Source organism: Miniopterus natalensis, chromosome 19, assembly GCF_054644295.1.
Source record: "Miniopterus natalensis isolate mMinNat1 chromosome 19, mMinNat1.hap1, whole genome shotgun sequence".
In the NCBI taxonomy this organism is placed as follows: Eukaryota; Metazoa; Chordata; class Mammalia; order Chiroptera; family Miniopteridae; genus Miniopterus; species Miniopterus natalensis.
The window spans coordinates 21,086,909-21,106,010 of NC_142099.1; the positions used below are offsets into that span (position 1 = coordinate 21,086,909).

The window sequence follows — 19,102 nt, forward strand, 5'->3', positions numbered from 1 at the left end:
CCATTGCCCTGCACAGGGCCAGGAGCATGTCCCTCAGCCTCTGGCTCATTTCTTCCTCCCTGGGTATGAGGGAGTAATTGTCAGGACCCACACTGAGTACTGGAGTCCTTCATCTTCAAGGGGCACCTCTTTGTTTATGGGGAACTCCTTGACAGCTTCCAGAGCAGTGGGGGAGTGCCTGTGCCATGGCTGGGAGGTGCCACGTTAGCCAGGAGAGTTCTTGCCTGGAAGGGTGCTTGGTGCAGGTGGTTTCTGGAGGTCTACTAGCAAATGAAATAGTTCCTGATCCCTGTTTGCTCACCCATTGAATTAAATCATCTCCCTTCTGGCAGGCAATACTCATTCCTCTTCTCTCATTTCCCATCAGGCTTTAGTCTCTTGTCTTCTGCCACAGAGTTGTAGTCCCCTGTGCCCATCGCTGGGCTCTGTCTCCTCCCTGACTCTTACCTTGGCTTTCCCTCTGTCTCACCATTTCCCCTCCACTCTGTCCACCTTCCCACTGTTTTTCTCCTGGGGCCCAGGTGCCCTTCTCCTGCTCCTTCCTTATATCCTTTACCAGCCATCTTCAGATAGCATGTCAGCCCTTCAGCGCCACTGGTCTTCAGTGACAGCCATTATTGAGCACCACAGCATACAGGAGCCCAGAGGAGGCACAGCGCTCTGGTTAGAGTGCAGACCCCAGCAAGTTTCTCTCCTCTCTAAGCCGTGTTTCCTCTATCTGTTCAACAGGAGTTTTAATAGTGCTTACTTCATAGGGCAGGTGTGGGGATTAAATGAGTTAATGGGTCTGAAAAATTTCTAACCTAGAATAAGCAGCCAATAGACATTAATCACTATTGTAATTAAAAGCTAAAGAGTAGCCGTGCCCCTCAGAAAGCTGAGGGCCTCCGTTATAGCTGGGGGTGCGGAACATAGAGCATTTTGAGACCTGGTTTGTTCTGTGACTAAGAAAACACCTTCCCAAATAGAGCAAGGAGAAGGTGTTAGTGCTGATTAAATGACACTGACCTGGGGAGGTCCCTGCGCAGGCCGGATGAGGTGAGTTTCTGAGCAACCCTTTGAGGAGGTCATAGGTGCAGCCTGGGGCCAAGGAAGGGGAAAGGGGGCGCCCAGAGGTGTCTGCTCACACTCTCATCTCACTTCGCCCTTGCTCCTGGTCCCGGCACTGCCCGAACCTAGTGAATCGTATCCTCCTTGCCCACAGGGAATTTGCCAAGGAGAGGGAGAGAGTGGAGAACCGGAGGGCCTTCATGAAACTGCGGCGCCAGCAGCAGATTGAGCGGGAGCTGAATGGGTACCGCGCCTGGATCGACAAAGCGGGTGAGGCTGGCAGGCCGGGGCGGCTCGTCACAGTGGGCACCCAGGTGGCAGGGACCTTCCTGCTGCTCACGCCCAACATCTCCATGCAAAGGGGCAGCCCAGACCAGAGCAGGGAGAAGCTCTAGATGCCTCACTTGCTTTGGGGTTCCCTGCGAGTCCCCCTTTCCTTTATCTGGCGTCTACCAGTCCCTGTTCTTCTGTTACCACCTTCACGAGACAGGCACTTCAGCAAGGTGCACTGAGTCAAAGGTAACGTATCCCAGTCCTGGGGCTGAGTTTGGGCTGATGACACTTTGTACTAATAACAACCCATTCATTCCACAACTGTTTATTTTGGCTTCCTTTGTGCCAGGTCCTGTTCCAGGCACCTGGGTACAGCAGTGAGCCAAAGCTCTACTCTTGTGGAGCTCGTTACCCTCTAGTTGGGGAAGGCGGTGGTGAACAAAATTATACATAAGTAACTTGTAAGAAGATCCAATGAAAACAGATCCAGGTAGGGCCATGGACCTTAGGGGAAGTTAGTGGTTTTAAATAGAGGGGTCAAGGTAGACCTACTTGGGGGACACTTGAGGGAGATGAGGGGGCCAGCCACAGGAAGATCTGAGGGAGGAATCTTAATGCCATGCCTGTAATGTGGGAGCAGCCAGGAGTGCTCCAGGGTCAGGAGGGGCTGAGCAAGGGGAGGGGGACGGGGCAAGATGAGGGTAATCACAGGGAGAGAGGGCAGTGGGTCGGGCATGACCAGTATTGTAAGGGAGGGTGAGGCAAGAACCACTGGAGGTTTTTAAACAGAGGAGGAACATGCTTTGATTTAAGACTTTGAAGGAGTGCTTGGTGGCTGCCTTAAAAATAGACAATAGGAGGACAAGGCCAGAAGCAGGGAGAACAATTGTGAAGCCATCCCAGTAGGCCAGGGAACAGATGATGTGAGAACTGGTTTTGCCTGTTTCCTGAGCTGTCACCAGTTCCCCCCTCTGTGGCTCCGCATCAGGAATGATTCTCGCCCAGCCCTGAGCGTAGGTCCAAACCCACCAGGGTTGCGTTAGCCCACGTTGCTGCCAGTTCCGAGTGGGACTGTGGCTCAGCTGTGTATAAGGGACATCGATCACCTCATCTCTGTCAGTAAAAAAGGCTGCATTCGCTTGCCTTGCTGTTTTAAAGGCTGGATTGCATTGGTCCCATTTATCTTCATTCTCTTCCTGAGCAAAGAGTAAATTTTTTAAATAAAAAATTACACGCGACAGTCAGCACCTTTTCTCTATTCCTGGTGTAGGAACCACAGCACAACTGTGAGGTCTCCCGGGAAAAATTTGGAATCTGATTTGCTGCTTAGTTGCCCGAGCCTTACTCTTCTAGAAGAGCTTTGGGATGACGCTGTGACACCCATTCTGTCCAATACATGAAGTGCTCTCTCTGCTCCGGAGTCAATGCCTAATTATCCATCGGGGGTGAGAGAGAGTATGTGATTGAAAATACTGTTTCAAAGCCAGATGACAATCACCACCCCCTCTTCGGGACTATCTGCTGGTAGCCTGAGCCACTCGTATTGACTGTGCTTTGTCTTTCGCCCTTGCCCCAGCAAGGCTCTTGAGTGGAGGTGAACCCTCCCCTCTTCCTAGAATGGTAGCTCAGCCTTACTGAGCAGATTTGCCACCAGGCCAGGCAGGCAGCTTGAAGTCCCAACTGCCATTGGCTTCCTGGATGGAGTTGCCATCTGACAGACCACCCCAGCGAGTGGGCGGCGGCAGAAGTGAGAAAGAACCCTCCTGCCCTTACCTCCGAGCACTTAGGGTCAGGTGGCCCCAGGGTGCTGCTCTCTGTAGCTCTGCTTCTCAAATCTGTGCAGGATTGTAAGGCTGCACTTTCTTCCAGTTGGCAAAGCCAGTTCTCTCCTTCTAAGAAAAAAGACGCACTGCGCCGTCAACCTGTGCTTCCTGGCCCTTCCCTGTGCAAATGGAGCGTGAGTGAATCAGAGACATATGGGTTACATTTCCCTGGAAAGACATTCTCAAGTTCGAAAGCAAAGTTGGCAAAAGGCATTGGGGAGGGGGGAGGTTTCAGCACATCCAGCGCTTTCCAGAGGCTCAGTAGCTCCACACACCTCCCTCTGCTTTGGGGGTCCTCAGATCTGCCCACCCCAAAGCCCAGTCACTATACAAAGCCAACAAGACTCTGGCTAAGGTCACTCAGGTTGCTAGGAGGTATTTTAACAGGCACCTATTTTAAAAGGTTGCCCTCAAACTGTACAGTCCAATAACTTTAAAACCCTCTTTGTCTGCACCAAGGAGCATCCCGCCAATAACACTTAACATGCTAACTTAGAGTTTCGCCCGCGGCTATACTTAAAAAAGGAAGCTAAACATTAGGACTTGGTATAATGGCCATCCTTCGTGGTACCCTCCAAGCTCAAAATGCCCCCTCCCTGGGAAATACATTCATTATATGCTCTTGATTTTATATGCAGGTGGAATTGTGGTAATGACTTTACCCTCTTCTGCTTGCCCTTGAACTTGTTACAAGTGCTTAAATTAAACCACCCTTTAACAGGACCTGCTGCAAGCTTTCTCCCAGCAGCTGGAATCCTCGGCAATGATTGCTTAGGTCCCTAAACTGGTCTATTTTGGGCCAAGTGAGGGTAGGGCCAAGTAGGGTACTCTGAGTCCCACCAGACATGGACTATTTTGTTGGCAAGTTTGGAGGGATGCTCGTGAGGCTAATTCTAACAAGTCTTAGAAAATCGTATCCTACCTATAACGGCATCTTGGTGGAGTACAGGGCTGCGTTTGGGGAGGCCAGGGGACTGTGTGGTTCTTTTCCAAACACCAACAACCAAATATGTTGCTCCACCACCATCCAGTCCTGCCATTTTTCGAACTAATCCGATACCCAACAATTCAATCAGTTCTGACACTGGGTACTACCTGGAGTTAGTGCACACTCCACAGGTAAAAGACTCAATCTCACCAGCCTGCCCCCACGTCAGAGGCCAGCCACAAGCAGAGCCCCCCGATGACCTGCATTTCTACGCTACAAACTCAGAGGGTCCCAGGTTTGATAATTCACTAGAACAACTTCCAGAGCTCAGGAAAAACTATACTTACTCCTACAGCTTATTAGAAAGGGTACAACTCAGGGACAGCCAAAATGAAGAAAGAAACAGATCAAGGTGTGGGAGCAGAGGTCGGGGGGTACAGAGTTTCCATGCTCTCTATCCATACATGCCATCCTCTCAGTACCCTGGTGTGGTCACCAACCCAGCAGCTCCCTGAGCCCCCGTTTAGGTTCTGTGAAGGTTTCATCACATTGGCATGATTGATTGATTCATTGGCCTTTGGTGATTGAATAATAACTAGCCCCTCTCCCTTCCCAGGAGGTGGGAGGGGGACAGGGCTAAAAGCTATAACTTTCTAATCCTGAGGTTGGTTTTTCAACTGTCTAGGCCTCCCCCACAATGAGTCATCTCTTTAGCGTAAAAAAAACAGTAAATTCCAAGGGTTTGAATAGTTCTGTGCCAAGAGCAGATCATGAATAAAAACCAGTATCACAGGGACACATTCATGATGGTCCCAAGCGTGGTCAGCTCAGGCTCTGCTCAGCAAGGCGGATGGAGGATGGGAGGGATGGGAGGATGGTAGGGATGGGAGGAAGCCGGCCCTCCAGCCCTGCTCTTGTTTCCGAGAGTGCATAGGCGTTGTCCCCTGCCTTGTCCTCACAAAGTAGACAGGCCAGGGCCCAAAACATGGTCTCACCTCCTGAATGAGTGGGTAGATGTTATGTTGCAGACAGAAGAAACTTAGGAAGTTCCCATTGCTGGAAAAGATTTAAGGGGTTAGGAAGGCAAGAACCTGAGTAGAAAAAAACAGAAATTGAAATTTTTCATTCCTGTCCATTTAGGGGGGTTTAGTTAAAAAAATCAGCTCTTCCTCTCATGAGTATCCTCCTGAACGAGCGTGTCAGACGCAGAGCTGCATTTTACCTTCATTGCCCAAGTGCCCGCACACTGAGTGGGAACTTTCGTTCCGATGTGTCTCGGGGGCTCGAGCCGTGACCTCAATGGCTTTCTGCTGCCTGCGACTGACTATGATCCTTTTTTCCCATCTCTGTTGCCCTGGAGCCCATGCCCTCCCTGAGGGATCTTCATTTTGCAAAATAATTTGCCATTTACAGATAACTGAGTAAACCGTTTGTTTCCATGTAGAGGAAGTCATGCTTGCTGAGGAAAATAAAAACTCTGGAACGTCGGCCTTGGAAGGTAAGGCTCCAGTCAGCGCCTCGGCCCACTGGCGGTGCCCCCTCTTCTGCGCGGCTGTCCCTCTCAATCAGAAGAAAAAGAAAGAAAGAAAAGAGGGGCGCTCTGGGATTTGAAACCCTAGTCTCTCTGTCATAAAATCCTTTAAAAGGAAGGGAATTGAGTCACAAATTTAAATGCTTTTTAAAGTGATGAAAACCACATCCAAGAGTTACTTGGTTCTAGGGTGTTTCATTGAGAGCATGTAATAAAAAGTCCAACATACAACCCATGGCATATAAAGGGGTCCTCTTTGAACATCTGTGGGGATCCTCTTGGGACCACTTTGATTCCCAGGAAGTGGCCTCGCGTGTGAGGAGCCAGCGCAGATAGCTATGGAGTGAGTGCCTGTTTCTCTCCTGCGTGGAGATAACTCTAGCGCGGATTCCAGAGCCCTTGTGTTTCACAGGTACCCCTGAGCATGGGTCAGGTCTCTGTAGACATGTGCGACTTCTGTAACTCTGGCCCAGATATTTCAGGGCAGTTGCCTGTGTCACAGAGGCCTCTGGCCCATAGTCCTCAGTTTTGAGCCGAATGACCTGGTTGCCCATGTTCTCACCGCCCCCCGTGTCCTGGCACAGTGCTTCGACGGGCCACCATCAAACGCAGCCGCACAGAGGCCATGACCCGAGACTCCAGCGATGAGCACTGTGTTGACATCTCCTCTGTGGGTGAGTGGCACCAGCTAGGTCTTTTAGTTCTCTGAATCTCCCATAAAGAGGAAGAGCCTGTCTTTTGAGAAGCATCACAGGGAAGAAGAGAATCCAAAGAATCCAGAACCAAGGGTTGTAATTAGAGAAAGGTGTGGGGATGTAAACTACAGTGACTTAGAAGAAAATGGACCAGGGGATACTGTTTGCATGAAACATGGGCTTAGGGCTAAGAATCCAACGCAGATTCGTCACGTGTGGCCACGTGCTCCACTGGCCTGTCTCTCCTGTGTGGTAAAGGGAACCCACTCTGAGACATGTTCAGAGGATCTGAGGGTTCGTCACTCCTAGTAGCCCCCATTTGAGGACCTGCAATTATTTGCTTAACCACAGCAGCAGCCACCCCCTTCCATCGCCATCTTCCATGTGATATTTAAACAAATTCCTACTGACAACCCCTTAGCATGACAGGTGTTCAATCCCAGGTTCTCTTAGAGATTCTGGCTGACGGCAGGTATTTTCTCCCCAGAAAAAGGGGAGGGCCTTCATCCACCTTGCCCTTTGAATGCCCCTTGCCACAGAGGGTGGGCATTTTGGCAGCTTCATGTTCCCTCCTTACGTCGCCCCCACAGGCACGCCCCTGGCCCGAGCCAGCATCAAAAGCGCAAAGGTGGACGGGGCCTCCTATTTCCGGCACAAGGAGAGGCTCCTGCGCATCTCTGTCCGCCACATGGTTAAATCCCAAGTGTTTTACTGGATCGTGCTGAGCCTGGTGGCTCTCAACACCGCCTGTGTGGCCATCGTCCATCACAACCAGCCCCAGTGGCTCACCCACCTCCTCTGTAAGTGACCCGTGTCTGCTGGCTCTCGGGGCAGCTGGACCGAGGTGCGAGTGTCGGAGAGCCAGGGGCGTGCTGGGCCTGGCAGTGGTTCTGTTCAGCCAGAGTTCTCCCTCAGGAGGCCAGAGCTGTCCCCATAACTATTCTGATCTGTCATACATTATTGAATCAAATTGAATCAAATCTTTGCCGATGGGTCAGTAAGATAGTGTTACCACCCGGGTTCTCTAAGGCGTTCACTTAGTATTTTAAGGAGGCTCAATGGTATAGGGAGTTTTGGTCACCAAAGTCCTTAGTGGAATAGGTACCTCTAATAGACCAAAACGGGGACTTCCAGGTTAGCTGTGGGTAAGGCTGTCCCTGGGGGTGAGTGGGCTCCAGGAGACTGTCATGGCTGGGTGTGCATAGGGCCAATCTGGCCCTCTCATCATAGATATGGTCTTTCCGAGAGCCACCTACCGTTTAAAGGGCAGTGGCAAACCCATCTCTTGAAGGAGAGCAGAGCTGACCTGTGGAGTGCCAGAGGCTCCTGCTGGGTCAGAGAATTTGGATGTCACTGGGTGTTGCCTGGCACTGACCTGCTATGGTCACTGACCGCACATGTGTGGGTCCTGCTGGTATTGAGGGCTCCACTGCAGGTGGGGGTGTTGGGCTGGGGGATACAGGAGCCTGCCATCGGGGAACAAATGTTCCTGCTTTTGATGCTTTCAGACTATGCAGAATTTTTGTTTCTGGGACTCTTCCTCTTGGAGATGTCCCTGAAGATGTATGGCATGGGGCCTCGCCTTTATTTTCACTCTTCATTCAACTGCTTTGACTTTGGGGTAAGTGCTCGGGAGCCCTCATGTCCTCCTGCTTCCTCTCGATATGCTGCGGGGTGAGATAAGCAGCTTGCTCGCTTGCCCAGCATGGAGCACTGAAATCAGAAATCATACAAGGGGACTAAACAAGATTAGCTGACAGGAGGTCAGGAATGAGTGAATCCTTGCCTTAGTAGGGTTGGTTGGTTGGTTTTAAGTTCTTTTATTTTTAATGTTTTTACTGAAGCGTAACACACACCATAAAGGGCACACTTACATGGATAGCTCAGTGAATTTGACAAAGCGACCCACAGCCAGAGATTTGAACCACTTAGTATCCTGGAGGATGCCTGGGAGAGGAAGACAAAAGACTTGATTCCAGAAGGTGGTTCAGTAAAAAAAGAGAAGCTTATACATTTGGGTTTCTTTTTGTTCAGTTACAGTTGGGACAAGTATCTAGATAGACCCTCATAGACATGCACATGGCTGTGCACACACACATGTTATGTTAGAAAGTCCCCACAGTGCCCACTTCCTAAATAGTGTTGATACGTAACTGTGCATATTGCTAACAGCCTTCATGTGCTTTCACATACACTTTTGTCCCTGTGGCCTTCAGGAGCCCTGTCCGCTGTGTCACATGTCAGGATTAGCCTGCCCATTCACAGAGGACATGTGTCCCAGTTCACATAGTCCATTAGCAACAGTACTGGGTCACAAAACTTTGGGTTCCTGGGCCACTTCTCTCTGCCAGACTTCTTTTTCTGCCAAAATTTCAGTTACTTGCTAAGGATTTTGAGCACTTGCCAATCTGCATTTTAACTTGGAACATATGTTTCTGGGTATGGGCAAGTTTTAGCGTAACAACCAGTGAAACACCATTTTAACCTTAGTTTCTTTATCTGCATGTTTTCAGAATTGCTGTGAGGATGAATTTTGGTTATTTCTCCCCTGTGCAACATATTAGACTACATAGTACACAATCAATAGGAGTATAATCAAAACAAAAAACAAACTTGGCCTTTAATTTGACACTGCTGCTTCCTACAGCAGTCAGATTCTATCCCACCCAGTAGCACCATCACACTAGGCGGTGAGGGACCTGAGCGTCTGAAAGGTATTTATTATACAGGTGACTAAACCATTCTTGTGAGCACTAAATTCTAGAACAAGGAGAGAATGTGGGCCCTCTCTGAGATTTTTATATTGGAATGCAACCTGAAATTAATTCAGATGTTTCCTTGCTTTGAGGATGTCTCTTTTGTCCGTTTGTTCAAGGTGTTACAATGTAAGAACAGTTATTGGTTTTTATACTTGTGCAGAAGCGGTCACTTGTATACTTCGCCAAGGACTGAACAGCTGCCAGTAAACCAGTCCACAGTTTAAAGATTAAAGTTAACAAGGGGAGTGGAGAGCAGTGGGAAGAGACTTCAGAGTCTCACTTTTCTTTGACAGCCTTCTCAAATAGGTAGTCCTTTTAGAGGTGGGCTGGGTGGGGAGGGGAGAGTTTTCATTTCACCAGTGACAACTGTTGCTTGCTGACTACCAGAATGTTCCTCTCTTCTCTTCCTCCTCTCCTTACTGTGACTGGGTTTGCCTCTTTAGGTCACGGTGGGCAGTATCTTTGAAGTAGTCTGGGCAATCTTCAGACCTGGGACATCTTTTGGAATCAGTGTCTTGCGAGCTCTCCGGCTTCTAAGAATATTTAAAATAACCAAGTAAGTGATCAGAATGTGGACTCTTCCCAACCGCCTTTGAGAGTGGAAGCTTCTCTCTGCCTTATTATAGTTCCTTCCATCCCTTCACCCCCCCCCCCTTACCACATGTCCCCCTTCCCTATCACACCCTCCACTCCGTTCTTCAGCTCCTCCTCCAAAGATCAAACCAGAAGAAACATCTATGATGCCAAGTCCTGTGCCGCACCCCCAAGGGGAGCCACACTGTTGCTGCCATCGCTCCTTCCTATAAGGATAAAAAATGCAGCTCATTCAGAGCCTGCCAGACAGATGTCCAGCTGGACTTGGGGATAACATGGTATTCGCTGTTCAGTGCTGTAATGTCGTCTGGGTTTTGTAGGTACTGGGCATCCCTACGGAATTTGGTGGTCTCCTTGATGAGTTCCATGAAGTCTATCATCAGTTTGCTCTTCCTACTCTTCCTCTTCATCGTTGTCTTTGCTCTCTTAGGAATGCAGCTGTTTGGAGGCAGGTAAGCACCAGCCAGCTTTCCATCCAAAGGAGCCTTAAAACTTCAGCCTGTGAGCCCCAGGGTCACTAATTCAGTCACCATGTTACCATCTTGTTTGCTCTTGTCCATGGCCCCAAATCAATCACTGTATGTATCATGGAACAAGTGTCTCTGCTTGTAATCTTTTCACATTGTACAGGGTTCTTATTCCGGGGAACCCTTCCTCTGGAACTGTCCCTGAAATGTGCAGCACGGGGCCCTGTACCTCATATTCAGCCCAAACCCTATCTCATTACCCACGCCCCTCAAAGGCATGCTCTTCAAAGTGCACAGTCATAGTCTCTAATACCATCTTTACAAGTTACGCAGAATGGGGGCATGTAGGGAAGGGGCGTGTGTGGAGAAAGGGGGAAGACGTGATGAAAATGGCCTAACCTTGGGAAGGGAAAACTTGGTGCGTAAGAATTTTCATTCCATTCCCTCTGAATTTCCTTCTCAGGTTTAACTTTAATGATGGGACTCCTTCGGCAAACTTTGACACCTTTCCTGCAGCCATCATGACTGTGTTCCAGGTATGAGGCCAACTGGCAGGTTCCGTGAGGTCCCTGGGTGCACCCTGCAAGGTGATACGGGTTAGGAGAGTCCTACTCTTCCCCTCCAGGCTCCTCCCAGGCACCTGGCTACCTTGCTTGTTGAAGAATCGTCACCACAGTAATTCCTAGGACTTCTGTAGCTCTGTTCTTACCAATAATAGAAGAGCCCCATTGTGATGACCTCGTTGGCCTTCTCCCTACATTTGTGAGGTTGTAAGAGATATCAAATCCAAGATATTCAGTAACATATCTCATTTATGGTTTTCTGAAACTGGAAGCATCATCTAACACGTGATCATTTAATGAAGTACCTTTAATGCCCTCCCCCAAAGACTTTATAAATAATGGAGGGAATTCAAAATCAGTAATGTCTTAGACCCAAGAAAAATGCTGTTTAGCCAGAATCTGAGGCTGAACCAGAACCCAGTTTCTCAACCTGGTGCCCCTAAAGCTCTTTCCCACATGTTGCTGTCTCAGGAACTGTACCTTGGCAGCTCTGGTGACAGGTGGGGACTGACCAGACTACCTGGTATGAGCGATTCCTGTAGGCCTGGCAAAGTGGAAATGGGAGGGACTCTCTAGTTTGAGGAATAGAATCTTTCCTTTTAATGCTCTTTTTCTATTTTAATGCCTAAAGTTCTCTTCCATATCAGAAGGAAGTTAGATTATTCATGGGAGTGACATTTTTTTCCCCCTGGCAGGATACCCAAGCAAGGGGGTAGATGGAAAAGACTCAGGCCCAGACTTTTCCCCTTTACATAGCCCCGTTTCCTCAACCAGCCCAGGTCTCTGACTTGCCTGTCATTTGCTTTGCGTAGATCCTGACAGGTGAGGACTGGAATGAGGTGATGTACAACGGGATCCGCTCCCAGGGTGGGGTCAGCTCGGGCATGTGGTCAGCTATCTATTTCATTGTGCTCACCTTGTTTGGAAACTGTATCCTTTTAAAGATGCTCCTCTTTGCCCAGTCCAGCATTTGAGGAGAAGTGGGAGGAGGGAGGCAAGGGGGGAAGTGGTTGCGGAGGCGGCAGTGAAGGAGGAGGGTGGTGATGGTGGTGGTAGAACTGGACTGGGGCAGGGAGGGGGCACGGACAGTGCTCCATGTACTAAGAGAAACAAAGATCCATCTTAAAGGATGTGTACACTAGTTGGGCAAAGGGGATAAATATGAAGAAGAAAGAACACCCTCTAAATCTAGAGCACACACAAATGGCTAGAGATACTATGAACTGGGGGAAAGAAGAGGAAGCGATCACTGTAGGCTGAAACAGTGGGCAGATTGTAATACTCATGAGTTAATTTCATGTTAACGTAGAACAGAGCCTGCCACGTAGTAAGATCTCAAAAACACTAGCAATATGATTAATGCTAATGCTACTAAGCATATCTAACACTGATATTGTGTTTGTGCTCTTCATGAGTCTCTGTATGTACTCAGTGCTTTACTAGCACCATAGAAGAAATGATTTGATCAAGATCAAAAATTACTCAACTGTAAAGGGAGAGCAGAAACCAAGTCCATTTAACTCCAAAGCCCATGTCTGGTCACAGGATCTAGATCAAGGAAGATGAGGTTTTAATCCCAGCAACTCTGCTTGCCAGCTGTGTGGCCTTGGGAAAGTGACTTGATCTCTCTGAGCTTCTAGTTTTCACATGTGAAAGGAGAATAACAGTATCTTCTTTGTTAGTTATGAACAGTAAATGAGATAATTTATTTGAATGGACCTTGTAAACTACAAACTTCTATAGGATCATTAGATGTTTGGGGGGAGTGGGACTGCCTTGAATTGGGGTTGGTAGAGTGAAAACGAAGAGCTGTTGTGATACAGCTGTGGTTGGCGTCTTCTACAATCTCCCGGAGAAAGGATGCCCCCTTAGGTTTCCTGGTAACTGATAGCAGCCAGAGCAGACTATAGACTGAAGAGACCCCATAAGAAGAAAGCTGTGTAGTGAGTCACGGGAATGGAAGGCCAGTCTGTCACAGTGGCACCTTGATTTCCTTTCACCCTGAGGCAGTCAGACCTGGACTTTCACGTGAGAACCAGTTCTTTAAGGTTCCAGAACACATGGGCCTAAAGACCGTTGGAAAAGTGGGACTTGAGAGGTTACAGCGTAGAATAGAAATGGGTGCGATAGTGATCTTGTGCACTCCGTGGCATTTTGTTAAATGAAATATGGAAGCAGTCCAGGACGAAAAGAATGGGAAAAACCAGTCAGCATCCCATTATTGCAAGCGGTCAGTGATGGGGTTGTGAGTTCTCGTTTCTTTCCATCTCGAAGAACAGTTTGCGTGACTGGTCTAGCTGGGCTTCATTTCCAGCCTCCCAGAAAGAGATGAGCTCCTGCATTGAGTTCCCTTCCCATCTTGTTGTTCAATGATCCTCTATTTGATATTGCTGTGAGGAGACATCATAGCCGTTTAAAGGCCTTCTCACTCCATTCATGTATTTATTTGTCCTGTGTAAAGAGATGATATATGGAAGGAGGGAAAGCATATTCTCCTTCCAACAGAGCTGTATAGTATCTCTGTCCCTCCTCCCACAACTCCTGCTTAAGTGACTTTTTGGGGTAGCTTCTAGTGTCCCCAGCAGAAATGATATGGAGATCCCCTCTCAGCCCGGCTGTGAAGTCACCTGCTTTTCTTACTTGCCCATCCTTAACCCATCACGCCAGACACGCTGCTGAATGTGTTCTTGGCCATCGCTGTGGACAATCTGGCCAATGCCCAGGAGCTGACCAAGGTAAGCATTGCTCTCTGGGGATGCAATGGTTCTCTAGGTGCCCTCTGGTCTTTGGGGCTCTCTGCATTGTCTGGTCCTTTCTGGGAGCTTTTGGACAATTGGAGAGCCACAGGACCATGAAGGAAACCTGACTCACTTTCATTGAGTTCGATGAGCCTCAGACCAGTCTGGGTCTCCCATGGGATACATGAAATAACAGTTTAGTCACTGTGAACACTCAAGGGGGCCCTTTGCAGGAATATAACCTGGAAAATAAAGAAAACACTCAACCCTGGGAACACTTAGCTGTGCAGGGAAAATGGTGTGGTGGGAGGCGCAGCCTCGGGGCTGTGCTTCAGAGGCTCTGTCTGGAAGGGCCCTGTTCCACCACTTCCAGACAGAACACCTGACAGGTGTCAGCTCGGGCCTGTGACCTCCACAGCTGTGTCCAGCTTCACTGAGGGCTGGGCTTGGCTTTGACTTCCAAGGCTCTCCTGGGCAGCCTATGGACCAGGGAGGAGACCAGAGTTATGGCCATGCCAGGGCTAAGGAGGCCTGGCTAATGGCCATCTGCAGCCTCTCAGCCAGTCTCACCTCACTCTGCCTTGTTTCACCTCGCCCTTTGCACTCCTCACCCCTCCTGGTCTCCAGAACTCCTTGGGAGAGCCAAGGGAGCCACCTCTTCTTCATGGGGGTCCCAGGCACAGCATGTCTTCTTTGTGTCTAGGATGAGCAGGAAGAAGAGGAGGCCTTCAACCAGAAGCATGCACTCCAGAAGGCCAAGGAGGTCAGCCCGATGTCCGCGCCCAACATGCCTTCTATCGAGTGAGTCAGCGGTCCCCACCTCCCTGCCCCCACACTCCTGTGCTCACAGGCAGTTAATCAATTCAAAAATCGTTATTATCTGAGGGCACCTACTCCATGCCAGGAAGTGCCCTTGAACACAGCAGTGAGCAAGACAGGCTCCGTGTTCTCGTGTAGCTTTTATTTCAGTGAGCAAGATCGATAATAAACACACAAGTGATTTTCAATAGTGGTAGCTGCTGTTAAATACGTGAAAGGGTGCTAAGGCAGAGGAACAAGGGCTGGGTGGAGCACCTTCAGGCAGTCTGGGAGGGGTTCTCAGAAGAGGTGACATTTAAGCAGAGACCTAAATGTGTATAAAGTGTCATGTGACATTTAAAGGAAGAGCAAGCGGCTGGTGTGGAGGAGCGAGGAGGAATAGAATGAGATTAGGTCAGGGCGGCGGACAGGAGCCAGCTTGGGGCGCCCCGACGGCCCAGGTGAAGGATTTTAGCTTGTACTCAACTGTAACCTGAGAGTTTAAAGTGGAAGGATGGATATGACATGATTTCTGCTTTGTGGACAATGGGCTGTTGGAGCCAAGAGTGGACGCAGGGACACAGAAAGTTGACTCTTAAAGTAGGTGAATGATCACAGGGTTTAAAGGTAGGGTGGTGGCAATGGAATAGGTGAGAGGTAATCCCCTCAGTCTCCAGTTTGGAGGTTGACCCAATAGTGGGAGCTGATAGTGGATTAAATGTGACGGGGGTGGATGAATAAAAGGGGAGAAGAAGCATTTCTCCCAGGTTCTAAGACGTGAGGCTTAAGAGGTGGGTAGATGGCGGCGGTCTGTAGGGTACCCTGAAGATCGATGGAGAGCCAAGGCTCACTTTGGCCACATTAAATGTGAGCTACTTATAAGACATCCAAGTGGAGATGCTGAATAGGCAGTTGGGTCCGTGAGTCTGAAGCTTAGAAGAGAAGTCGGGATTAGAAGTAAAAGTTTGGGGGGAGCCATTTGCATTTGGATGGAATTTCAGCTGCCAGCATGGCTCACTGACCCAGGGAGAGTCAAGCTGGAGAAGGGACGAGCTGAGGACGGAGGCCCGTGGCCGACGGGATGCTGCCAGGAGGTGGGAGAAGGAACCAGGAAGCACGGTGTCCTGGAGACCAGAGAAGGACACTCTTCTGGAAGGAGGGAGGGCAGTGGCGTTCAATACTGTTGAAAGATCACGTGAGATGAGGACAGCAAGGGACCATTGGGTTTGGCAACACGAAAGCTGTACGTAAGAGTACTCTTTGGCAGGAGTAGGTTGAGTGGCCCCTGGGAATAATCTAGGGAGCAAATGGGAGGTGGTGAAGTGGTCAGTGAGGACAGACTCTTAAGGATCCAGCCTGGACCTGTGGTTGCTGATAGAGCTGGGGGCAGGGGGCTGACGCCCCATGTGGGGCTGACCCCCTGTGTGGGGTGACCCCTCTGTGTGATGCTGGAGGAAGGTATTGGGGGAGAGGCTGAGAAGTGACTATGGAGCCATAGAATTTCTGTTGTTGCTTCTCTGACTGCCTGAGGACTGTGGGTGGCCCTGGGGCATCTATGGAGAGGGTCTGAGATCCCCAAGAGGTGGCACCAGGCCTTGTCATTGACTTCTTGAAGCTAGTGAGGAAGGATTCTCTTTTTGCCCAGTGCTCGTGTGAAGGGCTCACCTGGTTGGGGCATTCCAGAGTTACACGTGGAGCCCTCCCTCCCCGACATGGCCATCATCTTGCCCTCACTTTTCGAAACTATGACAGTCTGGCCTCTGGACCCCTCCTCTGAGTGAGAACCACCACTAACCCCCGCAAAAAAACTTTGTTAAAAAATGATGGAGAAAAGCAGAACAACTCCTTCCTCTAGAATATCCTCTGGCCCTTGAGTAGTTTCTACCCTACCTTCCCTGAACTCATAAGTTTGGGTTAAAAACACACACACAGGTATCCAGACATGCAGCTGGGTAGGACCAGCTGTCACTCAGCAGTGGGTGGTTCTGTTTGCTGTGACGAGGAAGCCTGGGGGCTGAGTGGGTTTGGAGCCATAAGTTGGAGAGAAGCTCGGCCCAGAGTAGAAACTCACAATTTATGGAATGAAAGAATGAATGAAATGCTGGTAGCAGGGTTGTAGGTGTCGAGCTGTATGTGTTACCAGCACAGTGCAGTGGAAGAACCTCCTAGGATGAGCAGAGATCCAGGCTCTGGCTGCGGGATGTATATTGTGAGGTGGGTGCCTCTGGCAGGTACTACGCCAGGTGCGTGCTTACTGCTTAGGAGTATAAGCAAGAATGTGCCTGTCCCTGAAGAAACGGAAAGAGTGTCGTGACAAACCGAAAGGCCTGAGTGCTTGTCATAGTCCTGTCATTTATATGCCCTGTGACCTTGGTGAGATCCCTTAGGATCTGAGCCTGTTTCCCCATTTTTGAAGGGGACAAATGTTAACTGGCCTTCCAGGCCCACAGGATAATTGTGGGCTACGTGTAAGGCCACAGATGCATGGATTGGAGATGCGTTGAGGCTTCTCTGTGTGATTTGAGGAACGAATGCATTTAAGTGATTCCGGTGGGGTTGAACTTGGATCTTTTCATGTGTGAGTGGAGAAGTAAAGAGGGGTTTGAAGTGTGTGTCCGATTTGTGTGGGAACTATCGATTTGGTTTCTCTTTTGCCTGGTGCATAACTGTGTGTGTGTGCACATGAGCTTGCACAGGCGTGCATATGCAAGAGAGAGGATTCTTCATGTACTTAAACTCTTACACATGCCTCTGCCTCCAGTATTTGAATATATGAGAATTTGCAATTAGATGTTAGAATGTGCTGCTTGTAGTGGGCGTTCATGATGCCTGTCTAGAGTGTGGGCTTCTATTTATATGTGCTCCCCATGCCTCTCGGCACCGCCACCTCACGTGTGCCTCGTTGCATTGCAGCTGTCGAAGCTGAGGGGTGCATTCAGTTGGGGAGCTCACAGGCGACTGCACAGTGGCGTCTGCATCCGTTCTGTGGGTGCTCATGTGCATCACACCTCTGCCAGACCCTGAGGGAGGCTCAGGCCAGCTCCCCCTGCTTCCCCCTCCTCATGGAGTACCAGGCTCTTCAACAGATACAGAACATGACTGTTGGGCAGTGCTAATTTGTCTAGCATGGTCTCCATGGGTGGGTGTCATTTTTATCAGGAAAGGAGCAGCATCTGCCAACCTCCAGGTCTAGGCAGGGTCCATTGGGCCAGACTGGGCCTGTGTGCCAAGAAACTGGGGCAGGCTCTCTCCGCAGGTGTCTCAGATGCGTTTCCTCCACCTAAGCATTGACCTGAGCTGACAGTCTCACTTTTCCAGGACTCCTGTCTGCCTTTGCAGGTGGCACCTGCACCCTGCTGCTCTGCCCTTCCATTGCCTATTTGAAAGGGCACAGCAAGTGAGTGTGTGTAGAAGAGATTTTTTTCCCTGTGCAAGGCTAAGAAGGTTAACACTGGGCTTTACCCAGCTTAACATACTGAACCTTCAAGGCCTCTGGCAGGGCCACTGCATTATACAAATGCAGGCTCACCACTCGCATCCTGAAGTATGTGGACGGTGGCCGTGGAGTGGTGGGCCTGCCTTTGGCCATGGGCTACTCTGTGATGTGCATGGCCTCTATGGTGTGCGTGGCAGAGTACTTGTCCACTGAACATTGTGTGAGGTTGGAGTGATAAGTGGGACTCACACCCATGTGACTGTGCTGTGCTATCCTAGAAATAATGGGGAAATATGACTCTTCACCTGATGTTGCAGGATTTCCATAGCAGGTCTCTGAAGGATATTTGGGTGGAGGTGTGAGTGCCTGTGGGGCATGACAGGTGAGCATCTGAAGTAGTCTACTCAATGAAATGAGAAATGGGTCCCTCGCCTCTGCTCGTTTGCTTCAAAATCTAGATCCACGTGTTTGCACGTAGCAAGGAATCGGGTCACTGGAAGGCCGGGAGCCTGCAGAGGGCAGCAGGCATGTGGAGAACATGTGGGCACATTGGGGGCTCTGTACCTCTCCCTGGAGACCGGCAGGTGGCTGTGGGGCTTGTGGTTGCTCTAGAGGTTGGGGTGAACTGAACCTGTTCGTTTTTCTTTCCCAGAAGAGACAGAAGGAGAAGACACCACATGTCGATGTGGGAGCCACGCAGCAGCCACCTGTATGTGTGGACCGGTTTGCGTGTTTGTGAGTGGTTATGTGTGGGTGCGGGGACACCGTGTCTTTGTCCTTGCCGTGGACAAAGTGGCACCAGTGTGCACATTAGTGGTGTGTGCGTGCGTGTTTCGTGCACATGGTTTGTGGATGTGCCCCGCTGGCCCTTTCAGTATGTGCTTGTCCCAGTGTGTGTCTCAGGTATGTGACCCTGCGCATTGCTCGCTCTGTGTGTGGCCTGTGAGTGAGCTTATGTCGGCGTGGCTGTACTTTTCACATAGGTAGTTGTGTGCAGCCACGCGTGGGCCTCCTTGAGCGCGTGTGTGGGCACATGTGAGTGTCCCCTTAGCAGTTTGTAGCTGTGCACGCAAAGGCACATGTGATGAAGGAGTAGGTGGCTACCCTTCCGCCGCGTGAGCCCCGTGTACTCTCCTGTGTGCCACGTTTGTGTGTTCTCGCTACCCCATGAATGCTTCTCTTAGCCATGAGCCGAAATGCTCCACAGTGGTTTTGAGGATGAGCTGCTAGTGGTTTTTGCACAGGGTCCTCTGAGGTTTTAATCAGCTGTTGTGGGAGACCCACAGCACTCTTATTTTGTGAGGGTGATGCCAAGACATTTTGTAGCATGGATCTGCTTGTCACTGTCGTCACCCTTTGATGGTCCTGACCATTGTACTTCTCTGTCCTTGCAATCCCAGGCTGTAATCTGAGAGGGAAAGGAGAGGGAGAGCAGGCAGAAGAAGGG

The 19,102-nt window shown here is 49.9% G+C and overlaps 1 protein-coding gene across 1 annotated transcript in view; it reads left to right on the forward strand.

The window, feature by feature from the left end:
- The window catches only part of CACNA1E (calcium voltage-gated channel subunit alpha1 E), a 237,343-nt gene that overhangs the window by 161,366 nt on the left and 56,875 nt on the right, over positions 1 to 19,102 (forward strand). The window contains exons 8-18 of the mRNA XM_087827824.1: positions 1,205 to 1,320; positions 5,519 to 5,572; positions 6,190 to 6,279; positions 6,891 to 7,100; positions 7,809 to 7,921; positions 9,503 to 9,615; positions 9,974 to 10,105; positions 10,584 to 10,656; positions 11,496 to 11,613; positions 13,351 to 13,418; positions 14,125 to 14,222. Coding sequence (XP_087683950.1) covers positions 1,205 to 1,320; positions 5,519 to 5,572; positions 6,190 to 6,279; positions 6,891 to 7,100; positions 7,809 to 7,921; positions 9,503 to 9,615; positions 9,974 to 10,105; positions 10,584 to 10,656; positions 11,496 to 11,613; positions 13,351 to 13,418; positions 14,125 to 14,222 — 1,185 coding nt within the window. The remainder of the gene's footprint in view (positions 1 to 1,204; positions 1,321 to 5,518; positions 5,573 to 6,189; positions 6,280 to 6,890; positions 7,101 to 7,808; positions 7,922 to 9,502; positions 9,616 to 9,973; positions 10,106 to 10,583; positions 10,657 to 11,495; positions 11,614 to 13,350; positions 13,419 to 14,124; positions 14,223 to 19,102) is intronic.